The 23,816-nt window shown below is 35.9% G+C and overlaps 3 protein-coding genes across 3 annotated transcripts; 2 read left to right on the top strand and 1 right to left on the bottom strand.

Moving 5' to 3' along the window:
- Positions 1-2,864: 2,864 nt before the first annotated feature.
- Positions 2,865-7,191, bottom strand: LOC120326034 (uncharacterized). Its single transcript, XM_039392245.2, has 6 exons — positions 6,567-7,191; positions 6,223-6,356; positions 5,480-5,553; positions 5,243-5,311; positions 4,323-4,406; positions 2,865-3,515 (listed from the first exon to the last, which is right to left on the bottom strand). Exons 1-6 carry the CDS (start codon positions 6,675-6,677, stop codon positions 3,373-3,375), a joined length of 615 nt encoding a protein of 204 aa, XP_039248179.2. The 5' UTR covers positions 6,678-7,191; the 3' UTR covers positions 2,865-3,372.
- Positions 7,192-11,283: 4,092 nt separating this feature from the next.
- On the top strand, positions 11,284-15,200 carry LOC120326024 (uncharacterized). Its single transcript, XM_039392234.2, has 4 exons — positions 11,284-11,597; positions 11,900-11,989; positions 12,420-12,646; positions 13,155-15,200. The coding sequence occupies exons 1-4, from the start codon at positions 11,318-11,320 to the stop codon at positions 13,341-13,343; spliced, it is 786 nt and encodes a 261-aa protein (XP_039248168.2). The 5' UTR covers positions 11,284-11,317; the 3' UTR covers positions 13,344-15,200.
- A 4,322-nt stretch (positions 15,201-19,522) lies between these two features.
- On the top strand, positions 19,523-23,575 carry LOC144431987 (uncharacterized). The gene is made up of 4 exons (XM_078119944.1): positions 19,523-19,836; positions 20,139-20,228; positions 20,659-20,885; positions 21,394-23,575. Exons 1-4 carry the CDS (start codon positions 19,557-19,559, stop codon positions 21,580-21,582), a joined length of 786 nt encoding a protein of 261 aa, XP_077976070.1. The 5' UTR covers positions 19,523-19,556; the 3' UTR covers positions 21,583-23,575.
- The last annotated feature ends 241 nt before the right edge of the window (positions 23,576-23,816 follow it).

Below are 23,816 nucleotides of genomic sequence, written 5' to 3' on the forward strand. Positions count from 1 at the left end.
GTGTCGATTTTTTTTAACCCTCTACGGCGAAGTACATATAATTTTATTGCAGTCAATTTACTAAAATTTTCCTCATTAAATTGAGCAACTTCCTACTAAATAATTGATTCTGTAGCAGAATTATCAGCAAAGTGTTATTGTATTTTTCTCACAGAATTTGTCCAAACGAATAAACGTGTCAGTGCGCACTGGATACGCAGTTTTCTTCACCTGAGTTCTGAGAAAAGTAATTATCTGAGTAATTATAAACTTTTTTTTATTTGAATTCACGGTACAAGGCGGTGAAGCCCATACCAATTATGAAATGATTGTTTTACTGAGTGCTAGTTCAAAAAATGCGCTCCAAGCCAGTTGTGGGTTTGAACAACTCTGAGATGTTATTCGGCCTGTGAAACATTAGGTTAGGATAATATTCAAACTATTCATTCCGGGGGAGATGGAAGCTGATAGGACAGCGTATTCATATGGCGAGCCGCGGCCCCTCTTCAGATTACTAGTCCATGTATGTCTGGTATAAGATTTGTTATCCAGCTATTTGTTTTCAGATGTATGGACTTGATGGCGAGGAAGCCGTAACCGACCATCGATTTGATTTTGATTCGAAGGCGTTGTTTGGCTTACAAGGCCTGTCCATGAAACCTTTAGTGTGTCTGTACTATAGGTATGTATCGATATTATCTAAATGCAGACAGATATATTCAGTTTTCTGATTCTAGAATGTTTTATGTTAGTATGCGGATGCTGAAATTATTTATTAGCGTGAAGGGCTGATGTTCGCGGTATCTGACTCAGAGCCATCTTTGTATACAGTTAAAATATTACCAAGCATTTCACGATGCAGTTAATTCAGTCATTTAATAAAAACTCTCGTGACACTCCATGTGGATCCTAAACATCAATTTCTAATGTTCTGAAATATTTATTTTTTTTTACGCTTGTCAGTAATGTCTTGTTCATATGTTAAGTTCTACACCCAAGCTATTATAGAACAAGAGAGCTATGCTCAAATATATGGACACGTAGCGCCACCCAATGGCACCCAATAAGGGTTCAACTGAATACGCTTACACTTCTTTATTACACCCGCATATCACACAACATAAGATGCTTACAGCAACAAAAAAACTAGCGAGTGACGCAAGAGTTGGGACCCACTATTTATTACCACAGCTTGTGGCGACCCACAACAAAATATCTTTGTTGGTTCTATTTTCTTTTGTTTTAGTATGACATAACACAGAACACACAACACAGTAATGGATAATCATCTTAAAACTACCGTGTTTCGTCGAAAAATAGAGCTGGCCTAAAAACAAGACCTAATTTGAATTTTTAAAATGATTTTAATTAAACCCTACCCTTAAAATAAGTTTAAAATGTGTTGGAGAGAAAAGGTTCAATGACCTGAGGTAAGGTGAAGATCACATCACTAATCAAGATTGTGTGATGTCACAATCAAAATTATGATATTTGTCACTTGATTTTTGTATAGGAAATACAAATAAAAACAGTGAATGTCAGTTTTTATATAATGTTTATTAAAATCTCGTGATTTTCTACAATGTAATTTGATTTTTGATAAATGAACACAAAAGACCTTTAAAAAAAACCATAGTGTTATTCTTCAAAAGAAAATAAATATAAACCCTGTCATTCATAATTTTGGGGAAACACGGTAAGAAGTGCTGTATAGTGTACAAAACTGCTATGCGTAAAAAAGCCACATGGCCATTCTTTGTGTAGCAAATTTTTGTTCCTTTGAGAAGATCGTAAAAAGGAAACTTTCACAGATTAGAATTTAACTTCAATTCATATTCTTTTGTTTTTTGAAGATTTACGTATTCGAGTCGCCACCGATCCTAATAATCAGTATAAAATTCAAAGCTTTCTACATCTTTTCACGACCCACTAAGATTCCTTTTGGGACCCACCAGTGGGTCGCGACCTATAGTTTGGGAACCGCTGCTTATGATGATAATTACCGGTGTTGTCCGAATACAAGACAGGCGCTGAACGCATCAGATTCGCGACGTCATCACTGATGACGTCAAAATCACCGATGCGAAATTTCTTGAAAGTATATCGAAAGATGTTGTTTAGTGGCGTCATTGCTTATCACATCACAATCACAAACGTGGATACTAGAAATATACTGGCGAGCATTAAACCGAAATTTTAGGTTTGAGTGTTGTTCTTCTTCTTCAGGTTTTAATTTTCTACCTATGAAAAAGCGCCTTTTTTTTAAATTACTGGACCAATTGCTTTAAAATTTGGTTGAACATAACATAAGTATTTTTCGCAAGAAGGCTATTACTTTCATTTATTCCTAAATTTTTTATGAATCCTATGAGATCTGATATTTTATCAAAATTTCGCTGTATTATTTTTTTATTTATGGGAACACAATTTTTAATTCGCCAAGCGTCACGACTGTCTTGTGCTTTGATTTGGCAAAATCTAGCTACGCGAAAGTCGAAAGTTTTTCAATGCCGACACGATAAGTTACTGTAAAAAAAGTACTGTAAAGTACTTCAAATTAATAATTACCACAGTTGTGAGTCGAATCATTTAGTTTTTCTATTAACATTGGCACAAGAATCATCAGCACATGTACCATCATTGTTTCGGGACCTGGTAAAGATAGGGCAGCCCGGGTATCGGTACTAGTAAGCTACGATGGTCCACAGGTTCAGTTTCGTCCAGGATATAATCTTGGGGAAATTGTGGGTAAAATATTTTGTTTTGGCTTTTGTGTCCATGTATTTGAGCAGTGCTTTCCTGCTTCAAATATGATATAAACACTATGCGTCACTGGGCGATTTATTCCGGACCAGAAAAAACCTTTAGACGCAAAACGATTTTCCGGATACATTTTATTAATTAGCATATGTTACATATAACATACACAAACTATAATACCTCTAGATTATACAGTAGTATAAGATATATATACAAAACATTTACCATGAACTGAACAACTGGGAAATTTTTTTAAACATATTTATATCCTTTCAAAAGCGAGTATTAACTTCTTTGATACCGAGATGTTATCACAGTGCACTAATTATTTGCAACCATCCGAATAGAATTAATCAACGATTGAATAAAAATGGTTTATGAGAATAATTGATGTGACAAATGTTTGCACGAATGACCAATTATGAAACATGACTCACCTTCAACAAAAATGATAACAATAAAATACATGAAACAGTTACCACGGATTTGAACACTCGTCTATTAATTAAGACATGATAAGGTATTTTAGTTAACAATAATTCAATGAAAACTTTCGATGAAAATAGAAACTGGTTATACGAAATAGGAGAATATATAGGTTGTGACGGTATGGAACGTTTGGTTATTTATCTTCTATTCGGTGAAATCTATTTCATTGCAAAGAGATGCATGAAAACGAGCAGAGACACCAAGTTCGTGGAGTTTGTTGTAGAATTTGATGACACTATTGAGAGATGGCTTTGGTTGCTTGAAGGAATTCCAGAGGAGCCATTCTCCTGTGAATGAGCCATAAATATGTGTAAAAGGTACCAAGTTAGAAAGCTTACTCTGATAAGATAAAAATAAAGTGATGTCTCTGATGTTCACAGCAAACCTATATCAATCAAATATGTAGCAGGGGAGATATTCGATCTGTGATTATTTTAACTTATAGTAAGCGACACTTGTTTTTGACAGATAGAAGAATTGTGCGAACTATAAATATGTATAAAAGCAAGCCAAATACTGGCAAAACAATAGCGATAGGTATTTGAATATATTCAAATAATGGACCTCCTGAAGTATGCGCATCAAGATGGCGCACAACCTGAACTCAGATTGTGTACCATGTTGGGGTTCAGGTTGTGCGACATCATGGTGCGCATACTTCAGGAGTACCAGTGAATATTCCTATAATAATATAAGCTCCAGGATTTGCAAGTAAACTGGCGGTGTGTTAGAGGAAACCCCGCAAAGAACCACTGAGCTTTTCATATAATGGCTTGCTTATTGGGTAGTATAATTTTCCATATTAAGATGAATTTTAATTTGAGCTCAATGAAAATGTTACTCATAAACAAGAGAGCTATGCTCAAATATAAGAACATGTTGCGCCATCTAGTGGCAATAATTCTAATGACGTCATAGCAAATACGTAATAGCCTTCTGGTGGAAAATTTTATCTTTAACCACTGAAAATTTCAAAGCAATTGGTCCAGTAATCAAAGATAAAAGCGATTTCTTCAAAACGTGGCAAAGAACAACATAACAACAAAACGATTGCTATGTCCACTACGTGTCCAATAAAATTATAGTTTACTCACCTTCTGCGGTACATAGCATTACTCCAAAGTAATTGGAATAATCGGTTATAAATACGTACTCGTTTTGGATCAAGTTTTCCTCATCTAAATAGGAACAATATTAAACATTAGCCTATAGTGCAGGAAAATTGAAATAATATCTATTTTTATTTTGAAATATAGTGGTTATCGTCATTACTATATAAATTGTTAAAAGTATAGGATATTCAGCATAAGAATAAAACATTTTTTGTCGAGCAATGTGCGCTTATTTATCGATAGTAAATATTTTATTTTATGACTGGAATTCAGCAGAAATTAATGTGGATGACATCATTAAAATCACCTAAATAGACTTTTCTGCAACAAACTTATACAATGAATCTCTGGCTGAAATCAAATATTTAATTCCGTTTTTTAAAGTGTGACGAACATTATTTGATCTACTGCTAGATTTTGTATTTTATTGCTCGGGACACTGCTGGCGCTGTAGCACTGTTAATCTGTCTTTTGGTATTCAGTTAGGATAGGCTACCAGTTGCAGCTATGGTTGCTTTAGGCTTTATATGTAGACTGACGGCATGCTACAAAAGAGATGGTCCCATATAAATGTGTTCAATTTTATTTATTTCCCCACTCATCAAAAATCACTTTTCATAACAGAATGAGAAATTTTAGGTATTTTTTTTTATTTAAATACGCTTTTCAAAATGATGTATTATTACGACGCTTTCTCGTGCCATTTGCTTCAAACAGTGATTTCCCCACACCCCCCTATAGGGGGTGAACACCCTCTATCAAATTTCAAACACCACACCCCTAATTTTTATTTTCATTTTCAGGCAACATGATGTTGAAAAAACGTAAGAAGTTATGTTTCACTGCAAATGCCGCAAAATTGCATAAAAAAATGTTTGTTACGCATATGTATAAACACATACCTATTTTACGCGCTTCGGCATTAAATTTTCCGTCTAACTTGTACTCGTGTGCGGCTTTTATAAATGGTTCTGTAATATAATAGTACTACAGTTAGTTTTACGCTAGAAATAAATATAAATTAGTTTTATGTTTCAAGCTAAGATCAAGAGTATAGAAGACTGTTCTAAAGAGCTACTGTAGACTATAGTACAACAAACTATATATATTGTAAAAATATAATAATGTATACGTCATACCGTCTTCAGGACTTCGGTGGTAAACTCCTAGTCTGTGGCGTATAACGTGACCGATAAAATCAGTTTTGTGCGACCTAAAAAATATATATCACTTGATTTGAGGATGTAAAAGTTTGTACTACAAATTATTTCAAATTGTCTAGTATCATTGGACGTGATTGGGTTGAGTTTTGTCGACTTTTTCGACACGAAGGATACATATAAACCGTTTTGTTATGATAATGTTGTTTTTGTTCTTGCTGGTAGTCTTCTTCTTCTTGTTACAAAAATGATCGGTTTTCTCGTACACTACTGGACCTTTGAGTCAAAATTGTCAGTGGTTGAGGATTGTATATTTCACCAGAAGTCTATTACTAATATATTTCAAAAGTTTCTATGCTCTATGCTATGGGATTCGTTTTTTTGGGTGCGATGACGTCATCAAGTGAGAATTGCGCTTCTTGCGGCGGTTCCGATTTCGCGTAAGCTGAAGCTCAAATCTCAACTGAAAGTAAAATAGATTTACAAAGACCAAAGATTTTAAACGTCGGAGAGAGTATCGCAAAATCAACAATCTTTATTGTTGAATGGGACATAATCGGTCAAAAGTCATGTCGATCACCATATGTCTATCAAGATACCGAGATATGAGCTTCCACGACCACCGAGTGCAAATAAGTGTGGCGCTTCACGAGCTAGGTTAAGCTGTTGAGGACGATGAAAGTTATGATATATATGTACGGAAATGGATACAAGTAACCTACCCAGCACCAAATTCCTCCATATGAGCACTAAATCCCGCTGAAGTTATTGTAAAATTGTTCGTTCGAGCACATGTCACGGCTGCCGAAACGGCGTCGTTAGTTTGAACTCCGAGGTACCAAACTGTGTCTTCTAGCTGTAAGTAAAATTTGAAATAAGTTGGACTTTTTGTTATCTTGGGTCAAAGATTTATTTATATCCATAAATATTTATTCTACTTATGAATAATACGTACCTCGATTGCATAATAGTTCATCGATGAATTGATAACATTTTAAATATAGAAATAAGGTAAAAGAAGGATATACTCTTCCGTTTGAGAATTGAAATAATGGTAAATCTATACCTTTGAAATATCAAGATCTTCTTGTGGTATGGGAAGCGCGCATTTCTCCGCAAATGCCAAAAAAACTGATCCACACAGAAACACAGCCAACGTTAAGCAATTAAAACCCATTATTAGTGATGAATCTATTTCAAATTAGCAATCCACTACTGCTAAAATTAAAAATCAAATTTTAGTAAAGTTAAGTAAACTTGAGGAATAGTTGATAAGAAATGACAACGATGTGATAGCCTGGTACGGTTCAAGTCTTATTAAAATTCGATAACTCAAGTTTTGGGTTTTTGGGGTTTACTTCCTGATTTATCTCTTCTTATTCATTCCCATAAATGACGATAAAAGTTCTGCACCGCCTTCCTTTTAATCGGGTCCGCCCCGGTTATGTAACAGTTGCATATTGTTGTAACATATTGACTTACAATGATGCAATTAAATAAATTACGTGATGGTAACATTGTTCTTGATCTCAAACTAAGACTGACAAATGATATTTTAAATAAATCGCAGCCAAGTTCGGATATTCTGATGGGGTTTCGCCTGAGAATGAAAAATATTTCGAAAACCACACTTTCACCACGATGATTCCAAAGCACTACTTTACAAGCATAGAATCCACAATCAAATGCAGTGAAGACGGAATGAAAATGGCATTTCCTAGGCGGTTCTACTTTTGATTGATTCCACCGTAATCTTTGACGTGTTTTACATAAACACGCTTGGATGGATTTGATTGACAGTGTAAACAAAATTTTTGTTTCTGAGGAATCGATTTATTACAGAACTTTTTTTAGAACTTTTGTCTAAAGAATATGCAAAACAAGCGTCTTCGAAAATCCTTGGCCCAAAGAAGAGATACGTAAACCAATGATATAGGAAGAGCTTCATCATACGTGAGTGGGTATAATATATTATAAGATATAGCTGCAAGGAAAATCACTGTATCCACAGCGAAGCCATCAGTCCAAACTTGAACCCAAACTCAGTCTCATTCTATATTTTATTTAGAATTGCGCATCTGGATGTGGTTGTGAAGTTAATGTAATTAAATATTTTACAGTTTATAATGATTTAAAAAATATATTTTTATTTAATACTCAAGCGCGAAAATGACCATCGATAGTTTGATTGCAGTGTAATTAAGACACCTCGTTGAAACAAAACTGATAGTGTTTGTAAATATATCTGTAGTTATTACAATTGTTGTAGATAAGGCAGGTCATGATGATGAAAGGTGTTGATGGAACATATGAACCATAAACGTTGTTGTTAAAAAACTTTTCACAATACCTTTGTATTGATCTAAGGGGTTCCTGGTCTTTTGATTTGATGTATCGGGCTATAAATTATGTATTAAGATTTCTATGAGCAATGTTTTGAGCGGTACCGTACCGCTAGCCTACTGTGACAGATTGCATACACGTATTATTTTGTTTTGACTTTCGCGTCCAAATATTTGAGCATTGCTCAAATTGGAGAATGGAGCAGGGTTTAATTTGACAGCTGGGGACGTCTAAAGGTCACAAAAAGGAAGGAAAACTGGTTCCAAGTTGATACGTTGTGAAGATTTGGCTTGAATGCGACCGTAAAATACTTTTTGGACCTGGAAAACCCCCGTGCGGGCCGGTATAGACGGGATGAAGTGTTCCCTTTGAAGATTTGGCACGAATGTGTACGTGTGTTGCATTACTGAGTTCTTTAGAGATATGAACTTGGTTAGGAGGCTGCTCTCAAGTTGCTCTGCCCAAAGCTGGCATTTGAATTGTTTTCCACGATCTGTGACGATATTTTTTGTTGTCCCAAAACGTGATTGGCAACATTTTACGCGGAGATATCAGACAAAGGGATGCATTCTTATCAACGTGAGAAATGGTCTACGCACATCCGAATGTAGTTGTAGTCTCTGCTTAAACCAAATGGACCTAATATATCAACGTTGAACAGTGTTAAAGCATTAATTCTATTCAAATGTATGTGAGATTCGTGTGTGTGGGTTCGGTGGGATTTTTTATGGATTTAACAAGAAAATAGTTATCTATTACTATCTGAATATTCCTGCATTTCAGTTTTGTGCTAAAATGACGTATCACAGCGTAATCAGCTAAGAGCTCACGATCAACACGAAATAGTTACTTTGTGCTAAATTGAGTGATTTTGAAACGAATCCTAGAGGCGACCATTCGCCGCCAACTCATTCCTGAAGAACGGCTGCCAGTGCCAATCGGCTGGAGTCGATTACTAAAGAGCGTCGATTACTAAAGAGCGTTGCAGAATTAATTGGATGTACGTATTTACAAGTCCGCATTTTCGAAGGATTAGGAAAAGTTTTTTCCGTGCTTGGCGATGTTGTCCATCAGTTTTGGTTGCAATTAATATATCGTCTAAGAATAGGAATCTAAATTTCAAACCTGAAGTTACTGCCAACAGAAAACGAGAAAATGATGAGAAACAGTCATTCCACAGACCAAATGGTAGGATTATTGGTCCAAACAATCCCTCAGGACAGACGAAAGCAGCCTTATTTATATCAAGGTGGGCAAAGGTATTTGGTGATATGCTTTCGAAAGGTCACATTTGCTAAAATATAGTATTTCATTTGCGCATGTGTGTAATCGGTTATCTGTCTTAAATACAAAATGTCGTGAATTAAGACGAATCATCTTTTTTTCTGCAACTTTACCGCAAGGTGGAGTATTCATGTTATGCTCAGTATACCGCGAAAAACTCGTTCTAACTTAGACCTTTAGTCAGTCTGCTGTGTGCTGCTATGCTGTTACGTTACCCCTAGTTAACTCATCTGTACTTAACGGTGCCCGGAGTCTCTTTTTTGTAACGGATTTGTTTTTTCGGACATTATTGTTTTTATTTATATATATTGTTTGACTTCTTTCTATTCAATCTGTATCAAAGTTAGGTTTTTATCAGGGGTGTCGCTGCCCGATGTTCGCATCAAGACTATTTTTATTTTGGTGAATTGCCTCCTAGGCATATTGGGCTGCAATATTTGATTTGACCCTAGGTTTGATATTTAAGGCGTTTAGACAAGACTTGCACTCAAGTGCAATATACCTGTGAAGAACTGTTTTATGTCAATAGGTTTTCACTCTAAATAAAAAATTGTGATTAATATGTCTAAAATGCATGAGTTTTGTTGTGACAAATTTGCGAATTGTATGGTGATGTACCATGTCTGGTCCTCGAAGTCCTCGCTAACACCCATAGCAATCGCTAAGTAGCTCATAGATGTGTTATCGTTGTTCTGTATTTTGTATATATAGATTTTTGAGTTGTCTCTTTGTTGCCCCAGTTTACGGTTTGGTATTTTAACGTCACAGACAAAAAAAAATGTAGGTCTAACTCAAGCAAAAGTTATGAGACCTCTCCATGGAACCAGATGTACATTCTGATCATTTTTTGTGTATATCAATCAACCAAGCAAAACACGCAAATACATCATAACTTCTATATCGTTGAATGATGACATTGTTCAGTTCTGAATTGCTTTGAAAAAAATCTTTCAAATCATCATATTATAACGAAGTAATGAAATTCTGCCAACTAGGTTTTGTTAAGTTCCAAAAATTAAAAACAATACGAGTTGTTGTTCGGATGAAAAATCTCCAAACGCGGCCTTTTCCTGGGCGTCATTCAGTCTGTATTGTAAACCTATAGAAAGCATTAACGAAACGCACGACTGCCGAAATGGAGCGAAATCTACTGAACCTGAAAAATCTGAAGGAGCGAGGACCTATTAATAACTCGATAGCAAATCATTATTTGGAAATGCATTTTTTTGTAATGTAATTGAGGCTGCAAAAATTTTCGCCTTCGTCATTCGTTGCAGGCAATGAGAGGGTGAATCGAAATCAGCTAAACCTGGAAAATCTGAAGGAGCAAGAACCTATCAATAACTTCACAGGAAACCACTATTTTTAAAACTGCAAAAATTCTCGCGTTTGTCTTACGTTACGGGCAATGAGGAGGTGGGTGCATCGCAAATTACCTAAAGTCAATTTTGAAACTTTATTTATATAGTTAAGGATGGTTTTTAAAGTTGAGGTAAATTGTGTAATGTCGAATAATGAACAATTGTGATTGCCCATATAATATTAATATCACTACACTATAGCCTACTATATATATATATATGTTATTTGCTTAAATGTCAGGCACTAGTTTGGGATATAAATATTCAAAGCTTATCAATACGCAGATGGTGAAATTTAAAAAAGCCTAATGTAAAATATTTCGACCAAGTGTTGTTTTTTGAAATTCGCTGCTGACTAGAACTCACGCTGATAAAAGAGTTTTTTGAGATGTCGTCGCAATTTTATGAGTTATGCTTTCGCATCCAAAAACTGGGGAGTTGGTTTGTATCTAACAGTTTCAAATAATGAGCATAAATCATGTGAATTTGCGCTAATTATGCAATAAAATAATAAAATAATACAATAATACAATAATTAAATATTGCAAAATATTCAAATTTTTTCTATATATATATTCTCATATGTACATACTTCGAATCACCGAGCACATTACTAAAAATCTCAGATTAAACAAAACAGAAAAATAAGACAGAAAAGTTTTATATATTGTGTATTCATGTTGAGTGCAGTTTTATATTTCTGAAAAAGTTGACTTCCATTACAGCAATATTGGATAATAAAAAGATTGATTTGTTGTTTTATTTCTTTTTAAATTATTTTTATATTCATAAGTCTATATAAAATAGAATCATTAGATAGCTCTGCATCATGTTAACGATAAAAACGCTGGGTCTGCTTTTACTAGTTAGCTGGTCAAATGCATTTGATGATACTCCAGCTTGTGCACAGATTGAAAATTTATTTCAAACACTTTGTGCCCGAGACGGGACACATACATCAATCGGAATGGAAACATCTCAGGGTTCTCCGGGGAAGAGAGGACCAGTTGGAGAAAAAGGTGAAATAGGTCGGCCTGGACCCGTCGGGCCTCCGGCTATTGTGGATTACGAACGCATCGAAACTGAGATAGAAGAGAAGGTTGCGCCAGGTAAGATGATTTTTCAGCTGGCGGTACAACTGATATACTGAAAATCACGAAAGACACTGTTCCTATTCCTACGGTCGAATATAAAAAGACTCGACCCTTTGAAAATCCGTATTGCTTAACTTGTTATTATTTTAAAAACTGAACTCATAAAAATACCGTTTGATTTTCGACATTATACACATCTGCAACAGATCCACTTTATGAAATAATTTAGCACAATTATATAACACTTGAAGCAATTTTAATTTTTTCTAGTAAGCTGTTGACTTCATGTTGTTCAAAAATATTTACACCCTTTTTAGTTATCAGTCAATCAGCTGCGAACAACACCGCCCTCATCTTGGCGATAGCGAAATTGGAAGAACGAATAAATATTCTAGAAAGCAGAGAAGGTATTCAGAAAAATACAACAGCAATCTTTAAACCGGTATATGGCTGCGTCCATGTAGACTTCGGCCAATAAAAAAAGTCCAAACGAAAATTCATCTCCTGCATAATATTTGTAGTAATAAACATCGATTCTTTGGTACTCCAGTAGTGTGTGTACCAGGTTTGGGTTAGGCATAATTTTATTCCGATTTGCCTTATTTTAGTTCTATTACGACTGTATGTGTTAGCCGAGTGAATATACCTCCTGCCCATATGTTTCAGTGCGTTTACACAACTTGATGTAACGTAGGCGAACAAAATTAGTTACCTCCATATTGGTACACATACTTCTTGGGGGCCGATTTTTTTACATAAGCTTATTCCCGCTTCTTCCTCGCCGACAGTATATAATTCAACAGTTAATTACCTCGTGTATTTTCCTATATTATTCAGGTGCGTGTGAGATAAAGTTCGACGGTAAATGCTACTGGGTAGAGAGTCTCGATCATTTTGTGACAGGCTATGAAAGATGGGTCGCAATATGTGCGGAACGGAATGGCTCACCAGCGAATATTTATTCGGAAAAACATTACAATGTCATCATGCGATACCTTCGAGCGAAAATATTTGCAAAGAGGGATCTGATTGCCCTATGGGTGGGAATGCGAACAAACCCAGATGTAAATAAATTTATACCTTTTCTTCAATTCAAATTGGTAAAAATGTTTTAACAAAGCCCGCATTCCTAACAAATTTTAACGTTTCTTGGCATATGTTTATTGAAAATAAAGTGATTGTTTTGTAATTTTGAATTCTTGTTGTTACCGTATGAAAAAAGTCGCCATGCGTGACGGCTGTCTTTCGTTTTGCTTTTTACGAACTGGTACTATGCGAAAGTCGGAGGTTATTTGATACCGGTACCCACTGTAGACTAGGTACTGAGACTGCTTCGTTTTAAACTTCGTGTCATTATATATATAAACATCCTCTCTTGTTGTTCCCTGTTAGAGATATATTAAACGAGCGTTTGGAGAATACCAATTTTATAATTTGTAATTACATTCGTCCAAGATGCCACACGTATACTAAATCAAAATCTTTTGTATTTTCCCTCGTCGCTAATTCTATGTTATGAAACGAAAATAAGCTTGACTTTGTTGCAAGAAACACTGTTGTTTTTCTTTGCAGACTCTAATCGTTACACTTTCCGACGGAAGTCTAGCTCCATTTATGAAATGGGCTCCTGGATATCCCTCTAAAGATCCTGCTTATACGCACATGACAATTGCTCAACGAGCTCCATCAAGTTCTGCCAGCATTGGTATTCACAACTATCCACCAACGTCCAGCAGAGAAGGCGTATTATGTGAATTATAGAGCAATAGCAATGCTTCGGATAATTTTCTTGACATGGAAATACTTTGTATTTTCACCTAAATCTAGGAGGCACCACTTTGAAATGTTATATATATATGAAATATATCCAAATGTATAAAGGTAACAAAGTCTATTTTTAACGGTGTAGAAAACCATCTCACAACAAATAATTCTGTATCACACACCAGAACGCGAGTTTAGAATCTTATTGTGTACACCGAATCAATTGACGCTATATTGGAAATATTGAAGTTTGGGTCGACGAGACGTGAGTTGCGCAAGTCAACCACAAGATCATGCTCTGACAAAAAATCAGCTGTGATCAGTCTCTGACAATAACGAGTAGACTGCGTGGTTGTGTAACATTTTCTTTAATTAAAACGGCAATGATAAAATTAAAATGCGATGAAACAGTAACTGACTTAATTTAAAGTTGGATTGAGGCAGAAGGTTACTTGTTGCGATTGAGGTGCGTGTGGTCGCAGAGTTGAAAGTAGAGTGCCAAAAATTTGAAACCAAAAATATCAGAACGTGGCGAGTGAGTCATGTGACTAATCAACGGCTAATGCGACCCTGACCTAGATGTTGCTATAAGTTTTTTGTTAATTTTGCAACCGTAAAAGCGGATTCCGCACTTCTGATTTAATCAGTGGATATGCGCAAATACTGCCAACGCGCGAGAATTACAATGTCTTTGAGCCTGAGTGAAATATTTGAGATTGCTGTACGTCCGTGGGTAACATGACGTCCAATAGTTTCCTAATTTTGCAAAATCGTTGCTCAAAAACTAAATGTCGTGAATTAAGATGACTCACCTTTTTTTTCTTTTTTCTGCAACTTTACCCTAAGGCGAGTATTCATGTTATGTTCAATGTTTGCTCAATATATACTCGATATGCTCACTATAATCAAATCTTCACTCAGTCTGCTGTGTGCTACTATGCTGTTACGTTGCCCGTGGTCACCTCACTCTTTTTTGTAACGGATTTGTTTTACGGACAATAATCTTTTTAATTATATTTATTATTTGACTTGTTTCTATTCTACCTGTATCAAAGTTAGACTTTTATCACGGGTGTTGCTGCCCGATGTTGGCATCAAGTATATTTTCATTATGGTGAATTGCCTCCTAGGCATATTGGACTGCAATATTTGACCGTATGTTTGATATTTTTAATTTTGACAAGACGTGCACATCGAGTGCAATATACATGTAAAAACTTGTTCTATGTCAATATGTCTTCACCGTAAATGAAAAATTGTGATTTTATGTCTAAAATGCATCAGTTTTGTTATGAAAAATTCAAAAATTGTATGCAGGTGTGCCATGTCTGGTCATCGAAACTTTGCTAACGCCCATAGCAATCGCTAAGTAGCGTAGATGTTCATCGTTGTTCTGTATTTTGTATACCGTATATGCTCGTTTTTCCGCCCGATCTTGATTAAGGGCCCGTTTGAATAGCCGCCCGATGTAAAAGCTGATTTTTCAGTGGTAGAGAACAATAGAAAATAAGAAGTGGTCACAACGCTGTTGAATTTTAAGCGCCGGTAGATAACACTCACGCCTTAGGCGTCCAAGTACATAACAGATAGCATTTATTACGTAACACCATGGTTCTCAAACTAGGCGTCGCGACGCCCAAGTGCGTTGTTTCAATATTGATAGGGCGTCGCAAAACTTTTCTTCTTTTGCGGATTTGTACCTGCGGTGCGTAGAAAAAGTAAAAATTTTCGTTATTCTCGTTTAAATCATACTTGAGAACTGGAAATAACAATATATTAATTATTGTAACGATCGAAAATAACAAGCGCCCGTGCTTGAATAAGGGCCGGTTTGAATAAGGGCCCGGTTAGTGAGTTGGTTGAAAAAATATGGGCCCGGGCTATAAAACGAGCAAATACGGGTACATAGATTTTTGAGTTGTCTTTTTGTTGCCCAAGTTTACAGTTTGGTATTTTAACGTCACAGACATAATAAAAAATGTAGGCCTAACTCAAGCATGAGACCTCTCCAGAAAACCAGACGTACATTCTGATCATTTTTTTTTTAATTTTCAGTGATCAAAGATTGTTGTTGTCGCTTAAAAGGCTATCACTGATATTCCATCCAAAATTTCATTGTAATATTTTTCTTTCGTGAGAACACGCTTTTTAATCCGCCAAGCGTAATGACTGTCTTCCGTTTTGTTTTTACGAACTGTTACTATGCAAAGGCCGGAGGGTTAGATACAGGTACCCACTGTAGACTAGGTATCCAGGTGTGGTAAACTATAGACTACTTCGTTTTAGACTTCGTGCCATTATATATTTGAACATCGTTCTCTTGTTGTTCTCTGTTAGAGATATATTAAACGAACGTTTGAAGAATACCAATTACATAATTTGCGATTACATTGTAAGAATGTCCAGGATGCCACACGTATACTAAGAAACAATGTTGTTTTTCTTTGCAGACTCCAATCGTTACACTTTCCGACGGAAGTCTAGCTCTATTTATGAAATGGGCTCCTGGATATCCCTCTAAAGATCCTGCTTATACGCACATGACAATTGCTCAGCGAGCTCCATCAAGTTCTGCCAGCATTGGTATTCACAACTTCCCACCAACGTATACCCGAGATGGCGTATTATGTGAATTAAAAAGCAATCACAATGTAACAAAGTCTAATTTCAATAGTGTAGATAACCAGCTCACAACAATCAAATTTGGGTTCACACACCAGAACGCTTGTTTGGAGTCTTATTGTTTTGCACCAAATGGACCTCGCCACATCACATCAAAGTTTACATAAAAATCTTTCAAGAACCACCACTTTCACTAAGAGCATTCCAAGCACTACTTCACACACATACAATCCACAATCAAATGCAGTGAAGATGTAATGATAATGAAAAGCCATTTCCTAGACGTCTTGATATTAATTGATTCCACAGTGATCTTTGACCTGTTTTACATAAACACAATTGGAGGGATTTGATTGACAGTATAAACAAAATAGTTAAACAGTGGTTTTAAGATAGCAAAGCAATCCCTCACGAATACGAATATATTTTTCAAACCGGAAGTAACTTCCGACAAAGAAACGAGAAAATGATGAACAGGCGTTGCACAGATCAAATAGTAGGATCATTGCTTCAAAGCAACCGTCTTTTAAAAGCAGCCTTCTTCATATCAGGTTGGTGAAGAGGTATTTGGACTTGGTGATATGCTTTCGAAAGGTCGTATTTGCTGAAATATTGTAATTCATTTGCCCATTTGAATAATTGGCGATGTGTATTTTATTGTCTGATTGGTAAGGAATTTAGAATCAACGCAAGTTCGTACCTCATCGCTATCCCTCCTTGGTACAACTGCGATGGGAAATGAATAAAACAGGGTTAGAAGGAACTATATCTCCTGATTTGATAAGTTTTTCAAGTTGGTCCTGACTTTTTTGGCGTAAGTAGAGCGAAAGTGGTCTGATTTAGAATGCACTGGTTGTCGGTTGCGATCACACGGTGGGTAGTGTTATGTTTCGTGCTAACAATTGTATGTCGAGGGATTGTCAAATCTTCGAATTCTTCCAACGAATTAGCGTCGTGCTGATGTCTCTGTGAAATGAAATTGGTTGTTATTGGCCGGCCCAGATAACTTTCAACCATAAATGTAGGTATTGGACATGCGAGTCGTGGTAATGGACTACAAGATTATGCCTTGACAGAAAAGTAGCTTCTTATATTGGTTTAGAAACATGTGCTATTCGGAAATTGCAGAAATATTGCTATTGGTGGAACACAATTTACCAAGTGCATGTACCTGCCGGAATAATAATTTTAAAAATGTAAGTAAAAATTCTTGCTTTGACTTTCATTTTTATCGTGTACATTTATCGCCAAGTTTGTATCATAAATAAGATTTTAAAAGGACTTTTATCCGAGATATCAGAGAGACGTTTTGAGTAAGAACAATCATAAAACATATAGCTCACGAGACTAAGACAATCCAAAAGCATTTGGATCACGGGCGGTCTTCGGAAAAACAACTGCGTTACGATAATAAGAAATATACTTAGAATGACGGCAGTCTACGGATTTGGACGACGAGACACCTTAGCCTAGCTATGCAAATTGTAAGACACCTCCGATACATTGACGTAACAACTAATCTGTTATGACGTCATATTAGAGATTTCGAGTTTATGTATTGACATTTCGTTCATAAAATAAAGGACTTAATACGTTTAAAACTGTTCGGTTAATTTAAATCAGCATACTTTGTTTTTGAGGTTAAATGGATGGAGTGTTTCAGAGATATTTAAAGAAACTCATTTATTCGGCCGTATTTCAATTTTCGCAAGATGGTTTCGTCGCCGCCGCCGCAGGTTGGTTCACGTAATGGCTTATCGGTTGCGTCTTTCTTTGTCAACCACGTTTGTGGACGCATTGCGCTACAACTTGGGAAGGCGTGTATGGGCAAGTCATCAATATGACCCTAGGTTTGATATTTAAGGCGTTTAGACAAGACTTGCACTCAAGTGCAATATACCTGTGAAGAACTGTTTTATGTCAATAGGTTTTCACTCTAAATAAAAAATTGTGATTAATATGTCTAAAATGCATGAGTTTTGTTGTGACAAATTTGCGAATTGTATGGTGATGTACCATGTCTGGTCCTCGAAGTCCTCGCTAACACCCATAGCAATCGCTAAGTAGCTCATAGATGTGTTATCGTTGTTCTGTATTTTGTATATATAGATTTTTGAGTTGTCTCTTTGTTGCCCCAGTTTACAGTTTGGTATTTTAACGTCACAGACAAAAAAAAATGTAGGTCTAACTCAAGCAAAAGTTATGAGACCTCTCCATGGAACCAGATGTACATTCTGATCATTTTTTGTGTATATCAATCAACCAAGCAAAACACGCAAATACATCATAACTTCTATATCGTTGAATGATGACATTGTTCAGTTCTGAATTGCTTTGAAAAAAATCTTTCAAATCATCATATTATAACGAAGTAATGAAATTCTGCCAACTAGGTTTTGTTGAGTTCCAAAAATTAAAAACAATACGAGTTGTTGTTCGGATGAAAAATCTCCAAACGCGGCCTTTTCCTGGGCGTCATTCAGTCTGTATTGTAAACCTATAGAAAGCATTAACGAAACGCACGACTGCCGAAATGGAGCGAAATCTACTGAACCTGAAAAATCTGAAGGAGCGAGGACCTATTAATAACTCGATAGCAAATCATTATTTGGAAATGCATTTTTTTGTAATGTAATTGAGGCTGCAAAAATTTTCGCCTTCGTCATTCGTTGCAGGCAATGAGAGGGTGAATCAAAATCAGCTAAACCTGGAAAATCTGAAGGAGCAAGAACCTATCAATAACTTCACAGGAAACCACTATTTTTAAAACTGCAAAAATTCTCGCGTTTGTCTTACGTTACGGGCAATGAGGAGGTGGGTGCATCGCAAATTACCTAAAGTCAATTTTGAAACTTTATTTATATAGTTAAGGATGGTTTTTAAAGTTGAGGTAAATTGTGTAATGTCGAATAATGAACAATTGTGATTGCCCATATAATACTAATATCACTACACTATAGCCTACTATATATATATATATGTTATTTGCTTAAATGTCAGGCACTAGTTTGGGATATAAATATTCAAAGCTTATCAATACGCAGATGGTGAAATTTAAAAAAGCCTAATGTAAAATATTTCGACCAAGTGTTGTTTTTTGAAATTCGCTGCTGACTAGAACTCACGCTGATAAAAGAGTTTTTTGAGATGTCGTCGCAATTTTATGAGTTATGCTTTCGCATCCAAAAACTGGGGAGTTGGTTTGTATCTAACAGTTTCAAATAATGAGCATAAATCATGTGAATTTGCGCTAATTATGCAATAAAATAATAAAATAATACAATAATACAATAATTAAATATTGCAAAATATTCAAATTTTTTCTATATATATATTCTCATATGTACATACTTCGAATCACCGAGCACATTACTAAAAATCTCAGATTAAACAAAACAGAAAAATAAGACAGAAAAGTTTTATATATTGTGTATTCATGTTGAGTGCAGTTTTATATTTCTGAAAAAGTTGACTTCCATTACAGCAATATTGGATAATAAAAAGATTGATTTGTTGTTTTATTTCTTTTTAAATTATTTTTATATTCATAAGTCTATATAAAATAGAATCATTAGATAGCTCTGCATCATGTTAACGATAAAAACGCTGGGTCTGCTTTTACTAGTTAGCTGGTCAAATGCATTTGATGATACTCCAGCTTGTGCACAGATTGAAAATTTATTTCAAACACTTTGTGCCCGAGACGGGACACATACATCGATCGGAATGGAAACATCTCAGGGTTCTCCGGGGAAGAGAGGACCAGTTGGAGAAAAAGGTGAAATAGGTCGGCCTGGACCCGTCGGGCCTCCGGCTATTGTGGATTACGAACGCATCGAAACTGAGATAGAAGAGAAGGTTGCGCCAGGTAAGATGATTTTTCAGCTGGCGGTACAACTGATATACTGAAAATCACGAAAGACACTGTTCCTATTCCTACGGTCGAATATAAAAAGACTCGACCCTTTGAAAATCCGTATTGCTTAACTTGTTATTATTTTAAAAACTGAACTCATAAAAATACCGTTTGATTTTCGACATTATACACATCTGCAACAGATCCACTTTATGAAATAATTTAGCACAATTATATAACACTTGAAGCAATTTTAATTTTTTCTAGTAAGCTGTTGACTTCATGTTGTTCAAAAATATTTACACCCTTTTTAGTTATCAGTCAATCAGCTGCGAACAACACCGCCCTCATCTTGGCGATAGCGAAATTGGAAGAACGAATAAATATTCTAGAAAGCAGAGAAGGTATTCAGAAAAATACAACAGCAATCTTTAAACCGGTATATGGCTGCGTCCATGTAGACTTCGGCCAATAAAAAAAGTCCAAACGAAAATTCATCTCCTGCATAATATTTGTAGTAATAAACATCGATTCTTTGGTACTCCAGTAGTGTGTGTACCAGGTTTGGGTTAGGCATAATTTTATTCCGATTTGCCTTATTTTAGTTCTATTACGACTGTATGTGTTAGCCGAGTGAATATACCTCCTGCCCATAAGTTTCAGTGCGTTTACACAACTTGATGTAACGTAGGCGAACAAAATTAGTTACCTCCATATTGGTACACATACTTCTTGGGGGCCGATTTTTTTACATAAGCTTATTCCCGCTTCTTCCTCGCCGACAGTATATAATTCAACAGTTAATTACCACGTGTATTTTCCTATATTATTCAGGTGCGTGTGAGATAAAGTTCGACGGTAAATGCTACTGGGTAGAGAGTCTCGATCATTTTGTGACAGGCTATGAAAGATGGGTCGCAATATGTGCGGAACGGAATGGCTCACCAGCGAATATTTATTCGGAAAAACATTACAATGTCATCATGCGATACCTTCGAGCGAAAATATTTGCAAAGAGGGATCTGATTGCCCTATGGGTGGGAATGCGAACAAACCCAGATGTAAATAAATTTATACCTTTTCTTCAATTCAAATTGGTAAAAATGTTTTAACAAAGCCCGCATTCCTAACAAATTTTAACGTTTCTTGGCATATGTTTATTGAAAATAAAGTGATTGTTTTGTAATTTTGAATTCTTGTTGTTACCGTATGAAAAAAGTCGCCATGCGTGACGGCTGTCTTTCGTTTTGCTTTTTACGAACTGGTACTATGCGAAAGTCGGAGGTTATTTGATACCGGTACCCACTGTAGACTAGGTACTGAGACTGCTTCGTTTTAAACTTCGTGTCATTATATATATAAACATCCTCTCTTGTTGTTCCCTGTTAGAGATATATTAAACGAGCGTTTGGAGAATACCAATTTTATAATTTGTAATTACATTCGTCCAAGATGCCACACGTATACTAAATCAAAATCTTTTGTATTTTCCCTCGTCGCTAATTCTATGTTATGAAACGAAAATAAGCTTGACTTTGTTGCAAGAAACACTGTTGTTTTTCTTTGCAGACTCTAATCGTTACACTTTCCGACGGAAGTCTAGCTCCATTTATGAAATGGGCTCCTGGATATCCCTCTAAAGATCCTGCTTATACGCACATGACAATTGCTCAACGAGCTCCATCAAGTTCTGCCAGCATTGGTATTCACAACTATCCACCAACGTCCAGCAGAGAAGGCGTATTATGTGAATTATAGAGCAATAGCAATGCTTCGGATAATTTTCTTGACATGGAAATACTTTGTATTTTCACCTAAATCTAGGAGGCACCACTTTGAAATGTTATATATATATGAAATATATCCAAATGTATAAAGGTAACAAAGTCTATTTTTAACGGTGTAGAAAACCATCTCACAACAAATAATTCTGTATCACACACCAGAACGCGAGTTTAGAATCTTATTGTGTACACCGAATCAATTGACGCTATATTGGAAATATTGAAGTTTGGGTCGACGAGACGTGAGTTGCGCAAGTCAACCACAAGATCATGCTCTGACAAAAAATCAGCTGTGATCAGTCTCTGACAATAACGAGTAGACTGCGTGGTTGTGTAACATTTTCTTTAATTAAAACGGCAATGATAAAATTAAAATGCGATGAAACAGTAACTGACTTAATTTAAAGTTGGATTGAGGCAGAAGGTTACTTGTTGCGATTGAGGTGCGTGTGGTCGCAGAGTTGAAAGTAGAGTGCCAAAAATTTGAAACCAAAAATATCAGAACGTGGCGAGTGAGTCATGTGACTAATCAACGGCTAATGCGACCCTGACCTAGATGTCGCTATAAGTTTTTTGTTAATTTTGCAACCGTAAAAGCGGATTCCGCACTTCTGATTTAATCAGTGGATATGCGCAAATACTGCCAACGCGCGAGAATTACAATGTCTTTGAGCCTGAGTGAAATATTTGAGATTGCTGTACGTCCGTGGGTAACATGACGTCCAATAGTTTCCTAATTTTGCAAAATCGTTGCTCAAAAACTAAATGTCGTGAATTAAGATGACTCACCTTTTTTTTCTTTTTTCTGCAACTTTACCCTAAGGCGAGTATTCATGTTATGTTCAATGTTTGCTCAATATATACTCGATATGCTCACTATAATCAAATCTTCACTCAGTCTGCTGTGTGCTACTATGCTGTTACGTTGCCCGTGGTCACCTCACTCTTTTTTGTAACGGATTTGTTTTACGGACAATAATCTTTTTAATTATATTTATTATTTGACTTGTTTCTATTCTACCTGTATCAAAGTTAGACTTTTATCACGGGTGTTGCTGCCCGATGTTGGCATCAAGTATATTTTCATTATGGTGAATTGCCTCCTAGGCATATTGGACTGCAATATTTGACCGTATGTTTGATATTTTTAATTTTGACAAGACGTGCACATCGAGTGCAATATACATGTAAAAACTTGTTCTATGTCAATATGTCTTCACCGTAAATGAAAAATTGTGATTTTATGTCTAAAATGCATCAGTTTTGTTATGAAAAATTCAAAAATTGTATGCAGGTGTGCCATGTCTGGTCATCGAAACTTTGCTAACGCCCATAGCAATCGCTAAGTAGCGTAGATGTTCATCGTTGTTCTGTATTTTGTATACCGTATATGCTCGTTTTTCCGCCCGATCTTGATTAAGGGCCCGTTTGAATAGCCGCCCGATGTAAAAGCTGATTTTTCAGTGGTAGAGAACAATAGAAAATAAGAAGTGGTCACAACGCTGTTGAATTTTAAGCGCCGGTAGATAACACTCACGCCTTAGGCGTCCAAGTACATAACAGATAGCATTGATTACGTAACACCATGGTTCTCAAACTAGGCGTCGCGACGCCCAAGTGCGTTGTTTCAATATTGATAGGGCGTCGCAAAACTTTTCTTCTTTTGCGGATTTGTACCTGCGGTGCGTAGAAAAAGTAAAAATTTTCGTTATTCTCGTTTAAATCATACTTGAGAACTGGAAATAACAATATATTAATTATTGTAACGATCGAAAATAACAAGCGCCCGTGCTTGAATAAGGGCCGGTTTGAATAAGGGCCCGGTTAGTGAGTTGGTTGAAAAAATATGGGCCCGGGCTATAAAACGAGCAAATACGGGTACATAGATTTTTGAGTTGTCTTTTTGTTGCCCAAGTTTACAGTTTGGTATTTTAACGTCACAGACATAATAAAAAATGTAGGCCTAACTCAAGCATGAGACCTCTCCAGAAAACCAGACGTACATTCTGATCATTTTTTTTTTTAATTTTCAGTGATCAAAGATTGTTGTTGTCGCTTAAAAGGCTATCACTGATATTCCATCCAAAATTTCATTGTAATATTTTTCTTTCGTGAGAACACGCTTTTTAATCCGCCAAGCGTAATGACTGTCTTCCGTTTTGTTTTTACGAACTGTTACTATGCAAAGGCCGGAGGGTTAGATACAGG

Source organism: Styela clava, chromosome 14 (genome assembly GCF_964204865.1).
Source record: "Styela clava chromosome 14, kaStyClav1.hap1.2, whole genome shotgun sequence".
Taxonomy (NCBI): Eukaryota; Metazoa; Chordata; class Ascidiacea; order Stolidobranchia; family Styelidae; genus Styela; species Styela clava.